Here is a 23,166-nt window from a genome sequence, read left to right as displayed (position 1 = left end):
TGAAGGGAACATGGAGTGTTGAAACAAGTTCAAAAGCAATTTTTAAAGTTTGGGATCTTCCCCCACCATTTGCCAATAAAAACTTAGGAGTTATGCCTTGTGGTATTGAGAGAGGACCAATTTGTTCCATTATGAGGAAACATTGACTGTCTGTATGTGTACTACAGACTGTCTGTATGTCTGTAGTACAAATTCCTCTGAAAACTGTATTTCTCAGTATCAGAACTAGGTTTTTAGAATTACAGATTAAAAGGCAGCTTTTTCTTTTGACAAGGGATGGCCCTTTCTACCTACCATCACTTTTATTTTAAACAATTTTAAACTGATAGGGTATTTTTTTCTAGTGAGTTTAGACCATAATTTCGGAAGATATACATAGTTCATGTCTGACAATTCAGACTGTTATATCTCAATTCTGAATTGTTCTGTTTTCAACTTGATTTATCCTGTAGGGGTTCAAATAAATTGAAAGGAGTTAGGTTTAGCACTTATATTGTAAAACGTTTAAAGTTTATTTATATTAAGTGATAATTCTTGGAGATAATTTGTTACGTATAGAAAATGGAATTGTTATTTTAAATCATTTTTTGATGTCATGTTTTTCACACTCTGAAGCAGAGAGAATAACCTAGCCAAATGTTTGGTTAATTGGATTCTTTACTGTGTGATCCAGCAAAATGTATCAAGCTTGAGGACAGTTATGAGACATGCTCTAGTCATTACACCTTTACTAAAGTGAAAATGTACAATTTTGACCAGGAGACTGTTTGGCATTAACTTTTGCCCCTTCCCTTAACATAAGCGGAGGGAAATATCTACCCTGTATTATGTATTTGTTTCATTCTTTAAAACCAAGAGATAATTCTCTTGCTAAAAAAGTTCTTGTTTACAATGTAGATTCCTGGCTGTAAGCCAGTATATCCTTTCTAATAGGATTAACCAGTTTACCAGTAGCCTTAAATATTGCATGATTTCATCCGTGGTGTCAATTGTGATTTATTATTAGAGGAAAAACTAATTCTGTCTACATTTTAAGCTTTTATACCTAGAAATTTGTATTTAACAGAATTCTTTTACATATCCTTTTTTTGAACTTTTAAAATTAATTTATTAATTAAATTAATATCAGTTATTTTATTGTGCTTTTTATGTGAGAGAGTATGCTTTTAACTTTATATCCAACAAAGTGCAGTTGATATTATGTAAATTAAATAGACATGGTTTCTGTCTTCTAACAGTCACCAAAGATACTGCATATCATGATAAAATTTTCTGTGCTTAAATTTTTGTATAGCCGTGTACAAGGGGTTTGGTATTGAAGCATTAGCTTCTGATACAGTATGTTAGTAGACTATCTCCAGAATAGTTTTAAGGCTCAGGAACTAGGGCCATTCCAGAGTCTATACTGAAAGTTTGATTTACTCCTTGAAGAAACAAACCTTTTCAATTCAAAGGTTATTCATTTTTTAACCAAGATACCAGAGATATAGGACTGCCACTCAGTGCTTATATTTTATAGTTTATCCTTATGAAGCTAGAAGAAATCATGCAGACGTATGAAACATGTTAATATTGAATTTCTTTCGCCAGTAGCTAGTAAACTTAGATACTTCCTCGAACAAAGTGTCTCATCTGAAGTGCGAGTTCTGGTTTTCCCTGTGACAAGAAAGCAATATGACTTAGTTCCATAAAAACAAATTTTGCAGAAATCTTTTGATGTGTTTCTTATAGGGACTATTTTGTTTTGGAGAAAATGGTTAGATTGGGAAAGAGGTTGCTTTTTAAGTTAGTGCCGAGAATTCTACTAAGTAAATAAGACTAATTAGAGTGGTGTTTTTTTTATTTTTCAGGTTATGTATTCAAGTAAATTCCTGGTTGTAGCATCATTAAAGGGAAGAAATTGGCAGCAATTTGACTTAGTCAATCTTATACCCATGCTTTGAGGTCACTGGTTTATTTATTTCTTCTTTGCTCAGATAAAACAAAGATACTGATATTTATTTATTAGTCCATAATGAGTTTCTCATATGATTTTTTTAGACTATTTACTAAAGTATAAAGTACAAGCAGGTGACCTGAGCGATTTTAGTCAGAGTGCATTTATCATAATAAAAACAAAATCAGTTATTTCATTAACTCCACTTCAAGTAAGCAATTTTTGTTTGAGTGTTCCTTAAATACCCTGAATGTATCATTAACCCATTAAAATTTCTAGGTAAAAATATCCCCTCTCAGGTTAGTTCTGATCACATACCACCAGGGGTCACTTTATCTCAAGGACCCTTTTCCCCTTTCCTCATCTATGGAATACTCTAGCAGAGCATAATTGTATAGCATGGGATTGAATTTAGTGCTCAAATTCTCAGAATTTGTGATGTCTTTAACTTTTAAAGGAGTTATTTTGAATTTTTTTAACTTACCAAGGTAGTTTTATAGCATTAAAATATAACCTAATCTTATAGTAACCTAGTTTGAATGTTGTTTTTTAAGAATAGTAATATTATTTTGGTTTTTTGGTTATAAGGACTCCTATTTAATTAAGTGTCATGACTTCTGATTTAAAATTCTAAGAAACTTTTCCTCCTTTGTATTTTTAGAATGATGCATAGTGATTTACAGATTATTTGCTGTAGAATCTAAAGCAGTCTTGATGCTGTGCTTTGCTTATGAGAATTTACTTGTGACAATAACTGAAAAACTCCATTCACTGACTTTTTAAAAAATGTGGCACTATTAAAACATGAGACTTACTAAAGCTGTTGGTTTTATTTTGATAATTTTTAAAAGTCAGTGTTGAAAATGAATTTAATATTTATAATCTAGATACAAAAAGATTTCTATAGCTTTTAATTCTTTTTTCGATGTATTAGTATGTAATCATCAACTCTGCCTCAGTATAAATAGGAACAGTGGATGACTGACTAGTTTATGTAACTCAGCTGTCAAGTTAAAATCATGTTCAATATAATTGAATATCAGTTGCTGTATGTAGCAAGTGCCCTGAAGCAAGTTTCTCACTTATTTTTTCAACTTTTATTTGAAAATTCTAAGCATACAGAAACTTTGAAAGAATAGTACAGTGGTCACCTGTATATTCATCTTGTATATGCAAAAATTACTAACTTTTTGCTGTTTGTTTTACATATTTGTGTATTTTTCCGTGACCATTTGAAATTAAGTTGCATTATAACATTTGACTTCCAAATACTTCAGTATACATCCTCTGAAAATTAAGGTGTTCTTTTTTATAGCCACAATATCATTATCATGTCTAAGAAAATCAGTACTTTTTTCCCTGTATTTCTTTTTTTAATTAATTTTCAAATTTTTATACAATTTTTAAAGATTACTTTCCAATTATAATTACAAAATATTGGCTGTATTCCCTGTGTTGTACAATACATCCTTGAGCCTGTCTTACACCCAATAGTTTGTACCTCCCACTTCTCCATCCCTATATCCCCCCCCCACTCCAGCTGATAACCACTAGTTTGTTCTCTATATCTGTCAGTCCAGCAGTAATTTCTTAATGCCATCTAGTATTCATTCTATAATCAATTATTCCAGTTGTCCCCAAAATGTATTTTGTGGATAGTCTTTCAAACTAAGATCTTATCAAGGCCTACATATTGTATTTTAGTTGTTTCAGAGATTGAATTCCACTAGAAATTAACTATAAATGTAATATACTTTTTTTCCATTTTCTGTTATATGTGTGCCTATGTAGGTTTTCATTAGTAACACCTGCTATAGATACAGGTGAAGTAGAATCTGAGTGGCAGTAAGAGATGGAATTTACAAGTTGTTGGTAGGAATTTAAAAGTTTTTTTTCTAATAACGACAGAATGGCTCTGAATTCTTTCTCATATTTTACTGGTGTGCTTAAGCCCAAACATATAAATACATATGTTATATGATATTCTGTTTATTTTATGAAGAAAAGAAACTTGGTCTACTCAGGCTTTATTTGTTTTATTTGAAGTTGATGTGCCTGTTTTAATAAAAATGTTTCAGGAAAATTGATTTTCGTTTAGTATTTTGGAAACTGGTAATGTTTTTAGAAGCGTTAACCCAACTACAAAGATACCTTTATACCAAGATTTGAAAGTACTCAGGTTGTAGATTTTTTATTTTATTTTATAAATATACTTTTAATAACACTGCAAAATAGCAAGTAAGAGGGTTTTCATGTAATTTTTGTTTCAAATGTGACTTGAAAGCTCTGTGTGTGTAAGTATGTGTGTGTCTTTTGTGATTTTTAATTTTTTTATATTTTTGAGGCTGTGTGGCGTATTTGAAATATCGTTCATCTAGCTGTCAGGATATCTTGGTCCTAGTTCTGTCTTTTCTGTTTTACAGTCATCTGACCTCAGGCATGTCTTTTAGTCTCTCTGGTTCTTACATCCTCATCTGTAAAATGGGGATAATACCAGTTCTGCTACCCCGACAAAGTTGTTTCTTATATTAAATAAAGACATATGAAAACAGCTTGTACACAATAGGATTCTATAAAATGTAAGGCAATAGGTTATTGTTAAGTATATAAATTACCTAATATTGTTCTTCAGATTTGGCAATGGCTTTTTAAAAATATAGATTGTATTATCTCACCTTTAGTATCAAAGATGAGGAAATAAATTATACAGTGTTCAAAATAAGAATCTAACCAGTCATTTTGTTGGGTAAAATAAAGTATGTATTACGAGTGGTTTTATAAAATTAAGTATTTGTTCAATTAAAAGCACATAATAGCAAAAATGTTATAACACACAGTTAAGGTATATATTTATAAGTTTTGTTCTTTTGAGTGATTCTATTTTCATAAATCTCAACATTGTGTTGATAAAGATTTTATTGATAAATGTTATTCAGAAGATAAATGTTTAAAAAGTTTATGACAGTCAAAATTTTGTGGTCTGAAAGCAGCTTCTTGGTGGAAGTTTAACCATGTTAAAAAGTTGCATAGAATATAAAAATCCCATTTAGGGTAAAGCTCACTTAAATTCTTTGGAAAAACTGTAGCTAACTTAAACCTTGCTAGTGTTTGTATGGTAGTGTTGTAGCATCACAAAGTTAATTTGAATATTTGCTTTCTTCATTTTTCTTTCCTTGCAGCTTTTAGTGTGTGCCTAGATAAATATAACACAGGTGCAGTTTTAGATGTTTTAGATACATAATGTTATGCTTCAAGTTTTGTTGCTGTTTTCATACAAGTAACCTTGAAAGATCTTAGAATTCTGCACATCGACTGATAGTTTTTCTGTTTAAAATGGATTATGAGAAGGAATGAAAAGAAAGAACAAGTCCTTATCTATGAAGACATCTCAGTTAAATTTTTAAAGTGTTTTGGCCCACAAAAATGCCACCATCATCTTCCTCATTTTAAAAGAGTATGAGCCCAGTGACACTTTATAGTTCATCAGTGGCATAATGCTCTAGGCATTGATTTTAGTTTATAAGTTTTCTACTTTGTTTTAAAATAATCTACTTTGAGGCCTAATATTTCCTTTAGGTATTTCCACAGGTCTTTGCTAGGCATTAAGCAGATCTTGTTGCAGATAAATTAAAGATCTGGCAACATGTGTATGTATATATGTATTATGTACATAGATTTCTCCTCTCCAGATACTATTTTATAGAAGCCACTGATGTTTTATTTGTTGTCATAAAACTGTATAAAAAGTTAAGATTTTTTTTTCCTGTATGTATCCTTAGGAACTAAGCTCTTAATCTCAAATACAGAAAGATGACATTCATTTTCTACCTGTCTAGCTTCTTTACCGTATTAAATTTGTATCACTTTTTTTTTTTTTCTTTTTAAAACAGAGATGTGCCCCTGCATCTATTCGCCTCATGGACAACCAGCAATTTCAGTTTGGTAAGTAAGGAATGGTACTTTAAAAATCTGCTCACTAAGCCACAAAAACTTATGAAACACCAGTTATGTGCCAGGAAGAGTACTGAGTACAGAGCTAGAAAGATAAATGTCATAGCTCCTGTCCTTCAGGAAGTTCTCAATCTAATGAGGACAGACAATTGTATAAATGAATGAGTGCTGGAGTGTTAGAGGTGATGTGAAAGAAGACTGCACTGGATACCCTGGTGCAGATGAAGGAGGGGTTGATCCTACTTGATTTTGCCTGAGATTGAGGCAGAGCGTGGGGAAAGGCTTCTTGAAGGAGTGTTGCTTAGACAAAATCTTAAAAGGTGAATAGAAGTTTGCCTGAGACAGTCTCTTCTTTCCTACCAAATTTTTGTTCGCTTATCAGCAAAAAATATGAAATTGTAAAACCTTAATGGCGTGTTTGAACTTCTTCAGATAGTTCTGTGTGGCTCAAATAGACTGTAGGGTGAAAGTGGTAACAAGAGATAAAGCTGGATGGGTGGACTAGGGCTTTGCAGGATAGATTTGGGTTTTATCTTGTCAGCAGAGGGATATCTTTGTAGAGGGAATACAGTAACTCAGCTTTATAGAAAGCTCATTCTGCTAGCATTATGCAGGATGGATTAGGATGGTGCAAGCATGGAGGAGGAGTTGAAATGGTTAAAGAGGCAAATACTGGGGGCCTTGTTCAAGGCAGCAGCAGTGGAGATAGAGAGTAAAGAATAGATTTTCCAAAGAACAGTTTGCCAACTGGATGTGGAAGGTTAAATAAAGGGAAGAGTTTAGGGCAACTCCTGATGTCTGATTGATTGACTGGTGGATTGAATAACAGTCTAGAAGAAGAGATGATTTTGGGGAAAAAACATTACAAATGGGTTGTGTTTAAGTTGACCATGGAATATTCAGGTGGAGAATTCAGTAACAGTTAACCATGTTTCTTTTTCTTCCTATTTTGCTTAAAGTATTAAACTTTCTGACACGATTTATCATCTTATCAATTCTAGTTTTATTGCTTCTGAATTTTTCCATATGCTGAAATTTAGTTTGGGATTTAAGTTTATAGACTTTAAGTACCCTCAAAATAGTCCCAGAATGATTGCTCAATAATAAATACTAAAGGCCAAGTTAGGCAGGCTTTTCTTTGGTGTACGAGTAGCTTAGATTTTAATTTAGGGAAGAATGATTATCATAATTATATAGAAATTGAACTAAGGAACTCAGGTTGATAACATATCAAGGGTTCTTTTTTTTTTTTTTTTTTTTTATTTATTTATTTATTTATGGCTGTGTTGGGTCTTCGTTTCTGTGCGAGGGCTTTCTCCAGTTGCGGCAAGCGGGGGCCACTCTTCATCGCGGTGCGCGGGCCTCTCACCGTCGCGGCCTCTCCTGCTGCGGAGCACAGGCTCCAGACGCGCAGGCTCAGCAATTGTGGCTCACGGGCCCAGTTGCTCCGTGGCACGCGGGATCTTCCCAGACCAGGGCTCGAACCCGCGTCCCCTGCGTTGGCAGGCAGATTCTCAACCACTGCGCCACCAGGGAAGCCCCAAGGGTTCGTTTTAAAATTAGATTTTTCTAAGTCACAGCTTTTATTTCTTTAAGTAAATTACTTTCAGAATACTATACTACTGATAAAAGTTTAAGATAAATGTGTCCGATAAATGATGAAATAGTTAAATCAAATGAAAACCAAGCCTCCTGTGTGTTTTGGCCTGCATTCAGAGATCTAGGTCTGAAGAGAGCCATGTATCTGATTAATAAGACTGTGTTATCCATTTATATGCTATAATGTAGTAAACTATGTTGGACATAGACACCTATGTAAAACTAATTATGATATGGCCAGATTTTATTTATAACTGGGATCTATAACAATTTAAATGTAGGTTCAAAGACAGATCCTTTTGGTTATCTGTCATCCTTGTTCCACATTCTCATTACTGTACCTACGAACATGCTCTAATGTTGGTTCTACTCTCGCTAGTCTTTAGTGTGTCTCCTCTCCTTCTGCCCTTTACTTGGCCACCAAAGTGGTCCTTTAGGCGTACAGATCTGATCATGCTTCTTGGCTGTCTGTAACCTTTTTGATTTCTCAGTATTCACTGAAGCTTTCCCACCTATATATCCTGCCATGACTTCATGATCAACCAACTAAATAACTCTTAGCACAGCAAGTGGTGCCCGGGACCTTGTACCAACTGTATGGCTGATTGGTCAATGTTTGTACCGTATCGGTTGTTAACAAAGCACAAGCCTTATTATTAGTTGTTAATATTTTTATTATCACCCCTCCCCTTGACACAACTCTTAATATATTATACTGAAATGATACCTTTTCAGTATATTGAAAAGTTATATATCATTGAGTACATTGAAATGATCTACATATTTTCCCTGTGAACTAACGTCTATCAAATTTGGGAGATGTTTCTTATTCATTTTTATGTGTCCTGCACCTGTCACATAACAGACACTTACATGTTGATTGACTTAATCATCAAATTAGCAAAAGAGGGTAAACAAATCTTGAATAGCATATAGGGTAGTGCTAAGCACATTATCAGTAGCACACAACCATTCCTCAAGGTTGTATTTCCAATTTATAAACAATTCAAAGGTTAAATATTTTGGCCAAAGTCCACAAGTTATATGTGGAGCTGGGGTTGAACCCAAATCTGTCTGACCCCAAAGCCCGACTTTTTCCAGTGCTTTGGAGCACTTCCTTGAAACATAAGAATTTATGGAATCCTTTAAAATTATTTAATTAACACTGTAACAATAACAAAATTCACTAATCAAACTGTCCAGCTAGTAAATTTAGGAACTAGTTCCTTTGTTTTCTATATAAAATAAAACACAATAGCTGGAATATATTTACAGTGTAATTAGTTCAGTAGGCAACATTAATTTAAGAATAAGTAAAAGATAATAATATCCTCTTAATTAATACTAATACTTGACCCACTTAAAAGTTAGTATCACTTTTGCAGTAATTATGCTTGAAGCATATTCCATCAAGCTATCACGTCAACTCAGTATTAGGGATATATGTGACTAACTCACAGTAGTGTTAATAGAAGTTGTGCATTTAAATTTCAGTGTGATAAGATGAACATATACCCTTAAGGATTATTCCATATCAGAGTAGTAACGTTTGGAATCTTCATACATTGTGTAAAAATATGTGGACCAGAAGTCTTTTATGAGGATCAGATACACACACTCACACATTTATGTTTATATATTTGTTTCCGGTTGCTGTTAAAGTAGGATGAATTCCATTTGGGACAGCGAGTGAATATTTTGATGATGTGTTACCTTTAACTTTATACATGCTAGAAATGGAATCTTTTAAAAACACTGGTTATGCTAGAGAACATCTCTGACGGGTTACAATGAAAGAAAAAAAAAATCCCCAAACAAACCTCTTGTGATCCAGGATCTCAAAAAGATTGCTAGGTTCATCTCTATGTAATCTGCTCTTTATTTTTTGTTTGTTTTTTGCTTTGTTTGGTTATAGCATGGTTACCTAACTCTTAACTTCTGGTTAAGATTTATGTTACTTGGTCTTTTATGTAATATAGTTTCTTATTATAATCTGTAAGAATGTAATAAATATTACAGATTCAGATTCTCACTTTAAAAAAATAAATGAATGGGAAAAAAAGACTGCAAGTCATCATTTTTCCTCCAGAAATATTTCTCTCCACCCCACCTTTTTTCCTTCACAAAAGCTAGTTTGAACCTATTTTAAAAGAAGGGATCTACACTTTAAAAATAAACAAAATCCCAAAACCTTAAAGCCTTTTTTAAAAATAAATGTTTTATTTGGAGATAATTTTAGATTTACTAGAGTCTTTAAAAGTCTTTATAAAAATTCTATATAAATGGTATGCCAAATTTTTCTGAATTGGACTCAGAGTACTAAGGCCAGATGCATGACTCTTAAATGTTATAGTCATGGGAGTTAAGAAGTTGCTACTCTGAAAACAATGAGAAAATAGTAAAAGACTTTTACTCAATTAAACTTAATCCGCAGGCAACGATGTTAATTTAACAGACTCTGAGACACCATTTATGTTTTTTTGGCAATTTTAACTCTCTGGGTATAATTAAGGAAGCAATTACTAGTTTTATGCCAAGAATTCTGGGTGAATTAAGAATTAATTAAGAAACAATCTTAAACTTGGCATTGACTCCATATTTGGTTATAGTTCTCAATGGTTTCTGCATAATTAAAAAAAATAAAAGTAGAACTAGCCATCATTGGGTGTTCCTAATGAAATAAAAATTAATGAAGTGATTTTACTATGTATAAACTATACCATTGAAAGATAACCTAAACTATGTGTAGTAGTAATTACATATAGTAATTAGAGTTAAAAAAAAAACCCAAGAAGGAGTTTGGTAAACAAAAAGTTGTTTGTGACTTTTTAAAAGATGTAGATCTTAATACCAATATGTTATATATATATAACATAAGGAGATTTTAAAAACTAAAGTCATGGAAATATTCACTTTCTTTTAGGATACTAAATTAAAGTAGCCTCTTGCTCTTATGAAAAACATAGATAAATTAATTTGCTATTAACTTAAAATATGAACTTTTTTTTCTTCTTAGGTCATGCTCTTAAACCTCAGGTTTCCTCTATTTTTACATCATTTTTGGATGGGTTAAAAAAGTTTTATATTACAAAGGTAAGAATTTTTTTTAATGCTTAGGATATTAATTTTGTTTCCTGCCTTCTCTTCCTCACACACACACCTATGTTCTTCCATGTTGCTGTGTACATTTCATAATTGTTATTTTTTATGTTGGAGTAAATATTTAATCAAGTAAATCAATTATACATTCAATTTCAGAAAATATAAAAGCTTTCCTGAATTTGAAGTTCCTAAAAATAACACTACATTGAACAGTTTTATGCATGTAACATTTTTTATAGTTTGAATTTTTTCCTTCATAGTAGATATCTAGAAGTGGAATAAAAGTATTAGTTTTTTAAAACTTTTGACACATGACAATGCATATGTACCATTTTTGGATTTCATCCTTGCTATTACATATGGGATTTTTTGTTTTGTTTTGTTTTGTTTTAAATTTAGTAAATCCAGGGGGGAAATAGTATTTTATTTTAGTTGATATTTCTTGAAATTCTAATGAGACTGACCATTTCCCTGTATTTCCTAGATGTAATTTTTTGTGAATTAGTTGAATGTGGTTATTTTGCTAGGGGTAGCAACTTCAGGGGTTTTTCTTTTTGTTTTTTTTGGGGGGGGGGCGGGGGGAATGGTTTAATGCCTTGCTGTGTGCCTTTTGAAAAGTGGAATTATTAGATGCCTTTTTCATAAATGTTGTAAATAATTTTTCCAGTCAGTTGACTCCTTTTTAATAAGGTTTCTTTCTTTTCTTTTTTTTTTTTTTTTATGGTGCAAAGGTTCTAATTTTTATATCTTTCCTGTGATTATTTAATTACTTTTAAGCTTAGAAAAGCCTATCTTCCTCCAGAACTATGATTAGGACCATTTTCGTCTCTCTCTCACTTATTTGTTAAAAAGGAATTTTAAAACTTTTTGTCTTTATTACTGTTTGACTTTATTTCAATTTTATGATGTGAGATAAAAAACTAAGTTAATCTTCACCTCTTGCTCTCCTGATTGCTAACTAGTTGTGACAGCACCATTAACTAACCTGTCCTTGCTTTTCTTATATTGATTTGCCATGTCTAAGACATTTTCTCATATACTTATGTAAGAAAAAGACATTTTTATGTAATAGCTTTTGTTCTTGAAAAGAGCTTTTGTTCTTGAAAAATTAAATGGATTTAATTGCTGTAGATCTAGTTCTTCCTCTTATTTTTCAGAATTTTCCTTGTTATCACCATTATCTACCTGTTCATTATCCTGGAAAATTTTTAGAAACTCTTCATCATTTTAGGAAGCTCATTGAGGTTTTTATTAAAATTGGAATAAACTAGTATATTAATTTGGGCAAAAGTCGACCGATTTATAATACTTAGTTTATGCATTTGGAAACATACGTTTCTCTCATCTTTTTTTAAGACATGTTTTCCTAATGAAGTTATGTATTTCCTTTTAAGATTATTCTTAGATGTTTTATATTGTTTTATACATAAGGTCTCCTTTGAAAATATTACTTAATAAGAAGTTATTGGTGGTATGTAAGGGTGCTGCTGGTTTTTACTCCCCCCCAACATCCTGCTACTTTATTATGTTCTATCATTTTGGTAGTTTTATTTGATTCTTTGGTACAGTTATAATTCTTACAAGTTAATTTGTTGTATTTCCATACCAGTATGTCATTATAATTGATACCTTGGCATACTTTAAAATGAAGTGTTTTTCCTGAGTGCTATTCTATTGTAATGACCTAAATAGGTACATTAAGCATTCTTTTTGATTGATGTGTAAAGTTCCAAAGCTCAAATTTTGAAGAGCTGGTATGTTTGAGCTCAGATCAGAAGAAAAAAAGAGCAAAATGTATTTTGATTTACTATTTTGTAGGCTAAGACTTATCTGTAATAATAATATTCTTTTGTAGTTTAAAGGATTTGATCCAAATCAGCTAAGTGTCGCTACATTACTGTTTGAGGGGGACCGTGAGAAGGTTCTTCAACATGAAAAACAAGTGTATGACATTGCTGCAAAATTTGGGTATGGCTTTCAGTTCGTAATGCCAAGAGAAAGTTAAGCTAAAATTCTGATATCTCCCAGCAGTTGTTAATGTACACTTTTCAGTATTAAATTTATGGTAATATATGGTAGTCAACTTGAAATATTATGTTGGTTTACTTCTAAAGTTTGTAGAAGGCTAGACTGGTATGTTGCTCTTACTTGTCTAATCGTATATGTGACATAGTGAATCTTTTTATTGTATTTTTTCATTAATGATAATTTTATAATATTTTGTTTGTTGTGCTAAGTGAAATGGAAAAAAATTCATAGTCATGTTGCTATTTAGTGGTAATAGTATATATAAAACATGCTATAAGTATGTTTTTAAAAGGAAATTGTGTTTAATCAAAAGTATTTGATAAATTATCTACACTCCACTTCCTGTCACTTACTGTTTTGTGCTGGTATGAAGAAACTGAAAACATTTCACATCTGTAACCAACTGAATAATGGTTGGGTGGTTTCTGTCTGTCCACTTGATGGATTATAAGATTGATCGATGAGAAGAACTATAGTGAAAGCACCATTTATCAGGACTACATTTTTTTCCTTTCCTTTTTAAGTACGTAATAAACAGTTTTCTGGATACCAGTCTTTTTTTTTTTTTTTTTAATTTCAGAGCTTAAAATATATCATACACATTATCCTTAATCTGGGTTCTTTGTAAATATTTACTTTTATTTCTTTTTTTCCCCTTTCTTGCTGTTCTTTATGAGAACAAATGCACGCTTAATTTGGAGCCATATGTCTTAGAATGCTCCACTTTTATGTGTTTTCCTCATATATAATGTTCAGCCCTTTGTTTTTAGGATTTTCTGAACTTAGTATTAAAGTGCAGTATTCTTAGAAAAAGATCTAATCTTGGGCTTAATTTTTACTTTACCTTTGTACTGTTTTTGAGCACTGCAAAATAATCTCTCAGTTTTATTTTTACCCTATTCTGAAATTGGCAAGTGGAATTATAATTTTTTTAGTAAAAGGTGAAATTCATTAATCTTTCACTTTTTCTTCTCCACAGTACCTTTTTGGGAATTATTGATGTTTTAGCTAAATTAGTTAAGAGTGCTGTAAGGATTCATTTAATGAGTGGATGGGTTGGATATAAGGTTATCTCTGAAATTTTTTGAAATGTTCATGTACATATTTTTTAGTTTCTAAGTTACGTGGAGTACATATATAATTTGATTTAAAAACTTTTTAAACCCATGATATTAGTGAGAAACAAACAGTAAAGGAGTTTTAAATGAAAACCTTTTACATCTAAATTAAGTCTTTTATATCTACTTAGCCTTAAATATTAGAGACTGAAACTTTTAAAAGTTATTTCTTTATATATTTAAATATTTATTTGGGATTTCAAAAATTTCCAGAGTCATTTGTAGGGAAATGGATGCTATAATATTTTAATCACTGTATGTAAGGTTAAATTTGCTTAATTTCACCTCACTACTCCCCACCCCCACCTTCAACACACACACACACATACACACACCCAGAGATTGCACTTTGTGAGATCTATAATTATAATTCCAATTCAGAGTAGCCAGCAAATCATTACTAGTTAGTAACATGCCGCATTTCCTGTTAGACTGGGATAGGATGATGACAAAAGGCCTTTTTGTCCTAACGCACACATACTTTTTATAGGGCATGATCTGTCTCTTTTGGGGCATCACCATTGATGCCTGGTATATACTAGATGCTTGATTAAATATTTATTGAAAGGATTTATGAAACTGAATATTTTTCCCTGACATCTTTTATTCTACTTTATTTATGCCTAATTACTGTGCCACCCTTGAAACAGTATATTTTAATCTTTAGGTATTTATCAGAACCATGTTGTCAGTTTTATTTAATTTGAGCCACCAACTGTCGAGAACTGGCTTTTCATGTAATGCCAGTTTTGTTTTTCTCATGTAACACCAGCCATTTACAACTTGAAAGTAATAGTGAATCTTTCTTAAAGTGAATCCAGATTTCTTTGGATACTGATAACGAGGCCCCAGAATTATTGATTTAATTCCAGCAATTTGCTTAAACTAAACAACAAACTTATATCAAATTCATCCATTAAAAATAGGTTATATTAAATGAGGTATCTATTTAAAGCAAGGGTAAAGCATTAAAATCTTAGACCCTGATTGGAGTGTCATTTTTTTTGCTATTATTATTTGCTACTTCTTAGTTATGTTTATAATAAATTTCTTAATATACTTTCATCTGGCGCCCTTCATTTAGATGCAGAAATCTGTGTTGAACAACCCTAGGCTATCACTAGGCAGGTGACTTAGGGCTCTTTTGATTTTTTGATACTTGGAAGTATATCTTTGCGTGGTTTTCCAGCAGTAGTCCCGGTTTTTCCCCAGTTCTCTCTAGGCACTAGTTCTTTGTTCTAACCACTGAAAGATTCAAGGATATTTTTCATAAGATGCTACCCTGCCAACCCTCATTCCTCAATAATTTCTCCTGCATAGCTAGCTGGAGGAAAGCATCACTAAGTTTCTTTCTAATAAAGTTTTCGTAAGTTAATTTAGCTCATGTATTTTATTTCGAATTAGGGTATTGTTAATCTATTCTTTATTTTCTGTTCTTTTGTTTTATCCTGTTTCCACCACCTCACTGGCTTTATTTATTTATTTATGTATGTATTTATTTATTTATGTTTTAGAATTTATTATTTATTTATTGGCTGCGTTGGGTCTTTGTTGCTGCGCGTGGGCTTTCTCTAGTTGTGGCGAGCGGGGGCTACTCTTCATTGCGGTGCGCGGGCTTCTCATTGCGGTGGCTTCTCTTGTTGCGGAGCACGGGCTCTAGGCGCAGGGGCTTCAGTAGCTGTGGCTCACGGGCTCTAGAGCGCAGGCTCAGTAGTTGTGGCACATGGGCTTAGTTGCTCCATGGCATGTGGGATCTTCCCAGCCCAGAGCTCGAACCCGTGTCCCCTGCATTGGCAGGCGGATTCTTATCCACTGCACCACCAGGGAAGCCCATCTCATTGGCTTTAAATTGATTGTTTTTAATGAAGTACTCCCAACAGTTGAGAACATTTTTGTGAGTTATCTTAGCCATTTTTCCTTTTTGCCTTCCACTCCCACGCAAACACTGTTAAATACCTTTGAACATATATGATCCAATAGAATATAATAGCCAAATGTTGAATAATCATACTTTGGTTGTTTATCTGTGGTTGCTAGTAATGTACTTTAACTTCTCTAAGAGCTAAGCAGAGTAAACATTACCTGTCACCAATCATGACAGATGCGTTGACATTTACCATAGAACTTAAGGTAATATGCTATTGTTATTTTTAAAGGGTTATATTTAAAGTATTAAAGTGCTTAAATTGTTTAATGTAATTCAACATGAGGGTGATTAGGTTCACCAGTTGGTTCTTTTATATAAAAAGATTATCTCTCATTCCTCTTTCAGTAGTCTTCCCAGTCCTTCCTCATGTAACAGCTTTAAGTTTCTTTAAGAACCTTGTTAATTGATATTTTAAGGAAGTAGGGGATGGATGTTGCTACTTTAACATAAGGCAGTTGAATTTAAGTATAGTTTTTTGGAGTGGCTGCAAAAGTGGCAAGTTAGAAGCATTTAATTTCTAAGCCCTACTATTGTTTATATATTGTATCTTAAAGTAATTTTGGCTAGAAGACTAGATAGTTCTGAAAGCTAAAAAAAGAGAGGTTCCAAGAAGCTAAATTTGCAGGGAAACCTGTGATTCAGAAAAGCGAACCCAGAATGACTTTTATTCTTTTGGGGGGTTTATGAATTTAGAATGGACATCCAGTTTCTTCCTGCTTTGGGTAAGAAAATGCATATTTCTCTGTGGTTTGTCACACTAGATTCCAAGTGGAACAGATCTTTTTTTTCCCCTTGGCCAGATATTAGAAGAGGGTCTAAAGAAAAATGGCTTGACCTGGGACTTCAGAGTTGGACTTTTTCTCATCCTGATATATTAGGATGCTATATCTTATATCAGTAGGCCTGATATAGGAGAGACAGGCCTACTTAACGTTCATACCTGTTACTTCTCACCAAGTACATACTCAGAATGCACCTGAGTGTGATTCCCAGCAATGGTCTCTTGCACCCTTTCCTAGTCTTCATGCTCCTTTCCTTTCCTTCTACCTGTAGGCCTAGCATGAACTGTGTCTTTCCTAGATCAGTAGGGTTTTTTCTCTCTTGGAGTTAGTGTCTGACTCAGATTCATATCTACCTGAGGTTTGGGTTCATCTATTTTCCTCCAGGCACCTGCCACAGCAATTTTCTGACTAGTTTACTTTTTGTTTTGGAACTTTGACTCCCTACCCCAACGTCACATCCATACACATCTAACCCAGAATTGTCTTCTGTTTCTTCTTACTTTTCAATCTTAGCTGCTTGACCTAAGTTGTTTTCTTTGCTCATTAACATTCTAGTAACAGATGCCCCCCTTCATTTCATTATACCCTTTCCCCATGTAGTCCTAGACTAGAGCTGCTCCTGTCAAGTCTTTGCCACTCCTTCTGGATGACACTAATTCGTGTATATCCAACTATAATACAAAGTCAGGAAATCTGATTTAGCCCATACGTCCTAGCTGAAAATTGCCTTACAGTATTTGTGTAGAGCAAGGGTACATCTACATTGTATTACTTACTTACTGCCAAATTCAGGCAAAACATCGGGGAAAGAAAGGATTTAACTGTAAGGCGTTAACTGAATTCATAAGAGAAATGAGAAGAGGCTCAAATCACAGAGATTCAAAACCTGAGTCTTAAGCAACACCATGGTTAAGGGCTCAGCATCCTGAGACCAAGAAGGTACAGTTAGGGTATTACGAAGAGAGACATAAAAATTAGCCATCAATCATGACTCAAGGAAGCCACAAGAAAAGATATTTTTCCTTTTATTCGTTTTTATTGAGGGATTTTTAGTGGGTACTTTGAGAATTTGGGATAAGTTTTATTTAGTTGACTAAGACTACTTAAAATTTAATTTCTGCCCAATGATGGAAAAAAGCAAAATTAAAAACTCTCTACTGAAGGTAGTGGAAATCAGTAATCATTCATAGTCTTTTAAAATTAGAATGACTTTAACAAAGCAGAGTACTTGGACTGAAATATATGTTATATGGGATTGATTCTAACTAGATCACCAAATACAGCTACTTTCCAATTGAAATGGATGTGTTCATGCTGTTGCTCTTGTACTTGCCTGTATGTTGCTTCATAAATTTTAATGTATCTGTGTAAGTATGTTTTGTCTGTCTTTTAAATCATAAATCCCATAAAGTAAACACCATGTCTAGTACTCCAAATACTATGTGCTCAAGTATTCAAGAAACTTCTCGGTGTTTGGAAGATCCTAGTCAGTCATTGCAAATCTTTATATATGAATAAGACTATAATACATGAATATACAGGTAAAAATATGAGTATAAAATAAGAGTATTTTAAGTATCTTGTTATGCTTGTGACGATTATTTAAGCTTGTTTCTTGTGGCTAATTCTCTGTTCTTTTGACAGTATGAGTAGAAGCAGTTGAGTTCATATCAGTCAGTTTTACTAGTTTGGTAGATATAAAATTAATTACCAAACTGAATATTAAAAATATTTTTGTTATCCAAGACTAATCTCTTGACAGCTCATTGATACATTTATGATAAATGAGATTGAAATAAAAATGAGATGTAAAGTAACATATGTTAATATGTTAAGCAGTTATCTTGAGGTATTGTATCAGTTTGGTTAGTTTTATATATTTTTAATAGTTCATTTGAAATGTATTGACAGTTTGTTCTTTAATTACAGTGGATTGGCAGCTGGAGAAGATAATGGACAGAGAGGTTATTTGCTGACCTATGTCATTGCATACATTCGAGTAAGTTATCTCACATTTCCTTTATCACTTTATGTTGCAAACAATACTTTTTCTATAAGTGAATAAAATTATTTTCTTTATTTTCTTAAATTTTAACCTACTGTAATTTAGCACATCATTGTACTCATATGAGTCCAGGATTTTTCTACCTTATAAAATTGTCTTTCATACCTTTATACTTCTGTGGTGGCTTATGAATTGCTCTTTCCAGTTTTGATACTAAAACAGAATTGTACTGAGTAAAAAATTTAGTATTATAAGTTACTTATCATATAAGCATTATATCTTGTACGCTATAAAATATATTTTCCTAGCTGAAGTGGTTCCAGATAGTCTATCTATTTAGTCACTACAAAGAGAGACACTCTATTTTCTAATTTATTTTTAAAGAAAAGTTGACTTTAAAGGATATCTTTTCCTTTCTCTAGTCCCTCCTCCCCCAACTTCCCTATCTCCCTGCTCCTTTGATCCTGATGATCACTTTTTGGTATTGGTTAATTTGCTCTTTAGGCCACTAAAAATCTGTCCTGCTAGTATTCTCTGCATGTACATAGACAGTTTCTGGATAGAGACTCCATTCATTAGGAAATATTTGAGTTCCTTCCGTGTGTCAGACACTCTGCCTGGTGCCAAGGGCACAGAGGAAAACAAGACAAAGTTTCTGTCCTTCTGGAGATTATGTCTCACACTTGGGGCCACTTTCCCATGCTCTTTTGAGGAAGATAGTAAAGAGCCCAGGAGGTTGAATTAGAAACATGAAATACTAATAATGAACATGAAATACTACTAATATTATGGACTCTTCTGCATCTGTTGTAATTTCTTAATTTTGTGTATATGTCTTAACAGGATTTGGGTTTGGAATACTATGTATTAGGGGAATCTTTTGAGACTTCTGCTCCTTGGGACAGGTAAAATGAAATAAAATGCCTGATATTATTAAAATATGCTATACAATTGCTGAAGTAATTTATTGTGTGTGAATATGTAAACTTTTAAAGTTTTGTAAGGAAACGTTGAAACAAGGTAATCACTTTTATTTAACTTAATATCTTCATCAGAATGTCATATTTGCAAACCATTTTTAAAATTTTAGACAGATTTGTCCATGTCCCATAGAAGGAAGTTATTACCGCAGTTCACATTTTAAAGAATTTTACTGAACACTAAATGTCACTATGTGGTTTTACTTAGCTTTGATTTAAATTCTTAAATGGTTAATATGCTTAAATGTTCTCTAAAAAGTCCCCCCAAAATATAACCTTCTTTTGTAGTATTTCATTTAGCTTTTGATATTTGTATGTACACTGTTAAGCAAGATCTTCACTTGAAATTAAGTGATTTCTGAAAGAAACCCAATTTAAGAAATTATGTATAATTTCTGTTTTTAAATTATACACATATATACATACAAATATTGGTTAGGGAATTAATAATAAAAACTGATTAGGAAATGTGAAGTGTTTTTTTTTTTTTTTTTTTTTATAGACCTCCATGGTAAAAACCTAGGGCTATTTCCAGTCTCAACAAATGAGATCAAAGAGAATTACAGCCAATGGCATTTCACTTGCACTTACATGGGCAAATGACCTTAAACAAGGTCATTTGCTACTTTCCTAGCAATGCCCTCTCGCAGATAAAGAAAAAAATATTACGAACTATCAATTAGACCCTAGGTAATTCTAAATTTGAATTCAGAATTTCCTGAAATGATGGGCCAATTACTTAGTATCTGGAAGAGACTAATATAGATACAAATGTGTAAACAGGCTAATGTAAGGTCTTGGTTTCAACTTCATGCTATGAATAATTTCTTTTTTCCTGGATATCCATGTATTCCTACCAGATACTACTTTCTCTGCAACCAGGATGGCTAGTTTTGCTTGTCTCAAATTAATATTTCATGCACTTTAGAAACAGTATTCCAAAACTAATCTGTGCACAGACACCTTAATTCTATAAGTCATCAAAGCAGGAAATTCAGATGTGTGCTCCAAAATGAGGTTACCCTCAATTATTTAGGCACTTTACCTGGGGGAGTTACTGACTTATTGTTTATGTAAACAATCAAAGCAGTGCTTCCAATAATAAGAATCATACAAACAAAAGGCTATGAGACATAGATCATTTTAATTCTGGCAGAAGTTATAAATAATATCACCTCTACCTCAGACGGAATACAGATCAGTCTCAGTTCCTTGGCAAGAGCAGTGATGGACAATCTAGATTTCCTGTTCACTAGTCACGACAGTACCTGTGCAATTGCTAATAGTTCTTGCTATACTTGGCTCAATGAAACAGGTAAGGTAGAAAAGGCTATCTATCACTTTAAGGAAAAAGCTACTTGGCTCACCAAGGCTGATCTTTATGACCTGTGGGATTGTTCTCTTAGCCTTGGTTGGATAATTGGGGTTCTTGGTTCTGAAGCATCTTTTTTTTTTTTTCACACACACACACTGTATTTTATTTTTACAAGAGATAAATAGACTGACACCAAGCATTGTACATGGATGACCACAACAAAAGCAACAATGATTGCAATTACCAAACATGAAACACACTCATACTATGTCATAATATTGACATTCAGTCCAGTAATCCTCCACTGTAACAGCTCCTTTACTTTGCAGTGAAAATTGATTTGTATATTCTTTGCCTCTGAGTCCTTGTGGGATTTTTTTTTTTAATTCAGACAGAAAGTCACAAAAATTATACTCATCCTTATCAGTTCACTCAGTCCCATGTAATTAATTTTTTTTTCATCTTGATCTTTTGTTAGCACTTTTATGAGCTCATCAGTTTTTCATTAGAGTTCTGAAAATGCTTATTCATTCAGTTCAGCAGTACAGTCAGTTACCAGAAACCTGTACTTGTCAGAGTCTTTTCCATGACTTTCTTGAAGATGAAACCCTTTTATAGGAACATATTTGCAAAATCATCAGAGTACACCCAGAACTGTCTGTAAATGACAAAAGACTTAAAAATGACCACGGTTAAAGATTTGATGAAAGTTCATAATAATGCAGTTGACAAGAAAATTAGTTATTTCTGAGATATACATTTTAAAGTAATAACTAGGATTATTACTTATAACATTATACCAGGACATATAAGATTTTTAGAAATTTCATGTAATGTCTGAAACATTTATATTAACATATTTCCATATAAATACAAATATAAGATTTTTAGAAATTTCATGTAATGTCTGAAACATTTATATTAACATATTTCCATACAAATAGCCCAATGAAAGTTTAGTATTAGTTGTTTGTTTTTTTATACTGCAGGTTCTTATTAGGCATCAATTTTATACACATCAGTGTATACATTTCAATCCCAATCGCCCAATTCAGCACACCACCATCCCCACCCCACCGCAGTTTTCCCCCCTTGGTGTCCATATGTCCATTCTCTACATCTGTGTCTCAACCTCTGCCCTGCAAACTGGCTCATCTGTACCATTTTTCTAGGTTCCACATACATGCATTAATATACGATATTTGTTTTTCTCTTTCTGACTTACTTCACTCTGTATGACAGTCTCTAGATCCATCCACGTCTCAACAAATGACTCAATTTCGTTCCTTTTTATGGCTGAGTAATATTCCATTGTATATATGTACCACAACTTCTTTATCCATTCGTCTGTTGATGGGCATTTAGGTTGCTTCCATGACCTGGCTATTGTAAATAGTGCTGCAATGAACATTCGGGTGCATGTGTCTTTTTGAATTACGGTTTTCTCTGGGTATATGCCCAGTAGTGGGATTGCTGGGTCATATGGTAATTCTATTTTTAGTTTTTTAAGGAACCTCCATATTGTTCTCCATAGTGGCTATATCAATTTACATTCCCACCAAGAGTGCAAGAGGTTTCCCTTTTCTCCACACCCTCTCCAGCATTTGTTGTTTGTAGATTTTCTGATGATGCCCATTGTGAAGTGTTTTTATTAAAGATAGACTTGTGAGTTAACTCAGTAATAAAAAATTCTTGAGGTTGTTAGTACGTTTTTATTCTAGTATACCTTACATTTTACTTTTTCTTCATAAAATTTACTATTTTAAATCTATAATAAAGTATATAGGATATAACAAATCCCCCTGAATATACCTGTTAGATGTTACTTATCTTAACATTTTTGTTCTACCCTAACCTCTTTTTTTCCTCCCCCAGAAAACTTTTTACTTTTCTACATTGTCTTCATCTACTGTGGGTTTTGACTTTTGCTGTATTTATGCTCACAGTCCGTGCCTTGTAAGACAGCAATCAAATTTATTTATAGTATCAATATTTTATTCACAGCATTCAATTTTTGATGCTAAATTTTAATAAGGGGAATAAATCTTATAAATAAAAAAAATTATCACTTCATCAACATCTGACATGTTTGAACAGCAGATATAGTTTGGGAGCTGTTCATAGATGTCTCAGAGACCATTTTAGTCTTTAATACCTTTTCTTGCTGGGGAAAGTGGGTTAGTGTAGTGTTACTTCTTCAGTAGTATGAATTTCCTTGTCATCAATTACTACTTACCTATGATCGCCATTTTGTCTTTAAATTCTTCCAACTGTGGAAGCTAGTCATGCACTATCTTTTCATTTTTCTTTATACTTTCCTTGAATATTCTTAAATACTTTTTTGACCCACTGACTATATCTGTTTTATACAGGGTTACGTACTTGGTTTTCATTTAAAACAACGTCTTCAACTGAAGTTTTAA

The 23,166-nt window shown here is 32.8% G+C and overlaps 1 protein-coding gene across 1 annotated transcript in view; it reads left to right on the top strand.

Annotated features, from left to right (window-relative positions):
• Positions 1-23,166, top strand: part of AGPS (alkylglycerone phosphate synthase) — a 143,890-nt gene that overhangs the window by 83,896 nt on the left and 36,828 nt on the right. The window contains exons 12-16 of the mRNA XM_068544862.1: positions 5,827-5,878; positions 10,503-10,579; positions 12,444-12,556; positions 18,373-18,442; positions 19,292-19,353. Of these exons, the coding sequence (XP_068400963.1) occupies positions 5,827-5,878; positions 10,503-10,579; positions 12,444-12,556; positions 18,373-18,442; positions 19,292-19,353 (374 nt within the window). The remainder of the gene's footprint in view (positions 1-5,826; positions 5,879-10,502; positions 10,580-12,443; positions 12,557-18,372; positions 18,443-19,291; positions 19,354-23,166) is intronic.

Source organism: Eschrichtius robustus, chromosome 5 (assembly GCF_028021215.1).
Source record: "Eschrichtius robustus isolate mEscRob2 chromosome 5, mEscRob2.pri, whole genome shotgun sequence".
NCBI lineage: Eukaryota > Metazoa > Chordata > Mammalia > Artiodactyla > Eschrichtiidae > Eschrichtius > Eschrichtius robustus.
The sequence above is the reverse complement of the archived record's forward strand: the minus strand, read 5'-3'. Positions and strand labels throughout refer to the sequence as shown.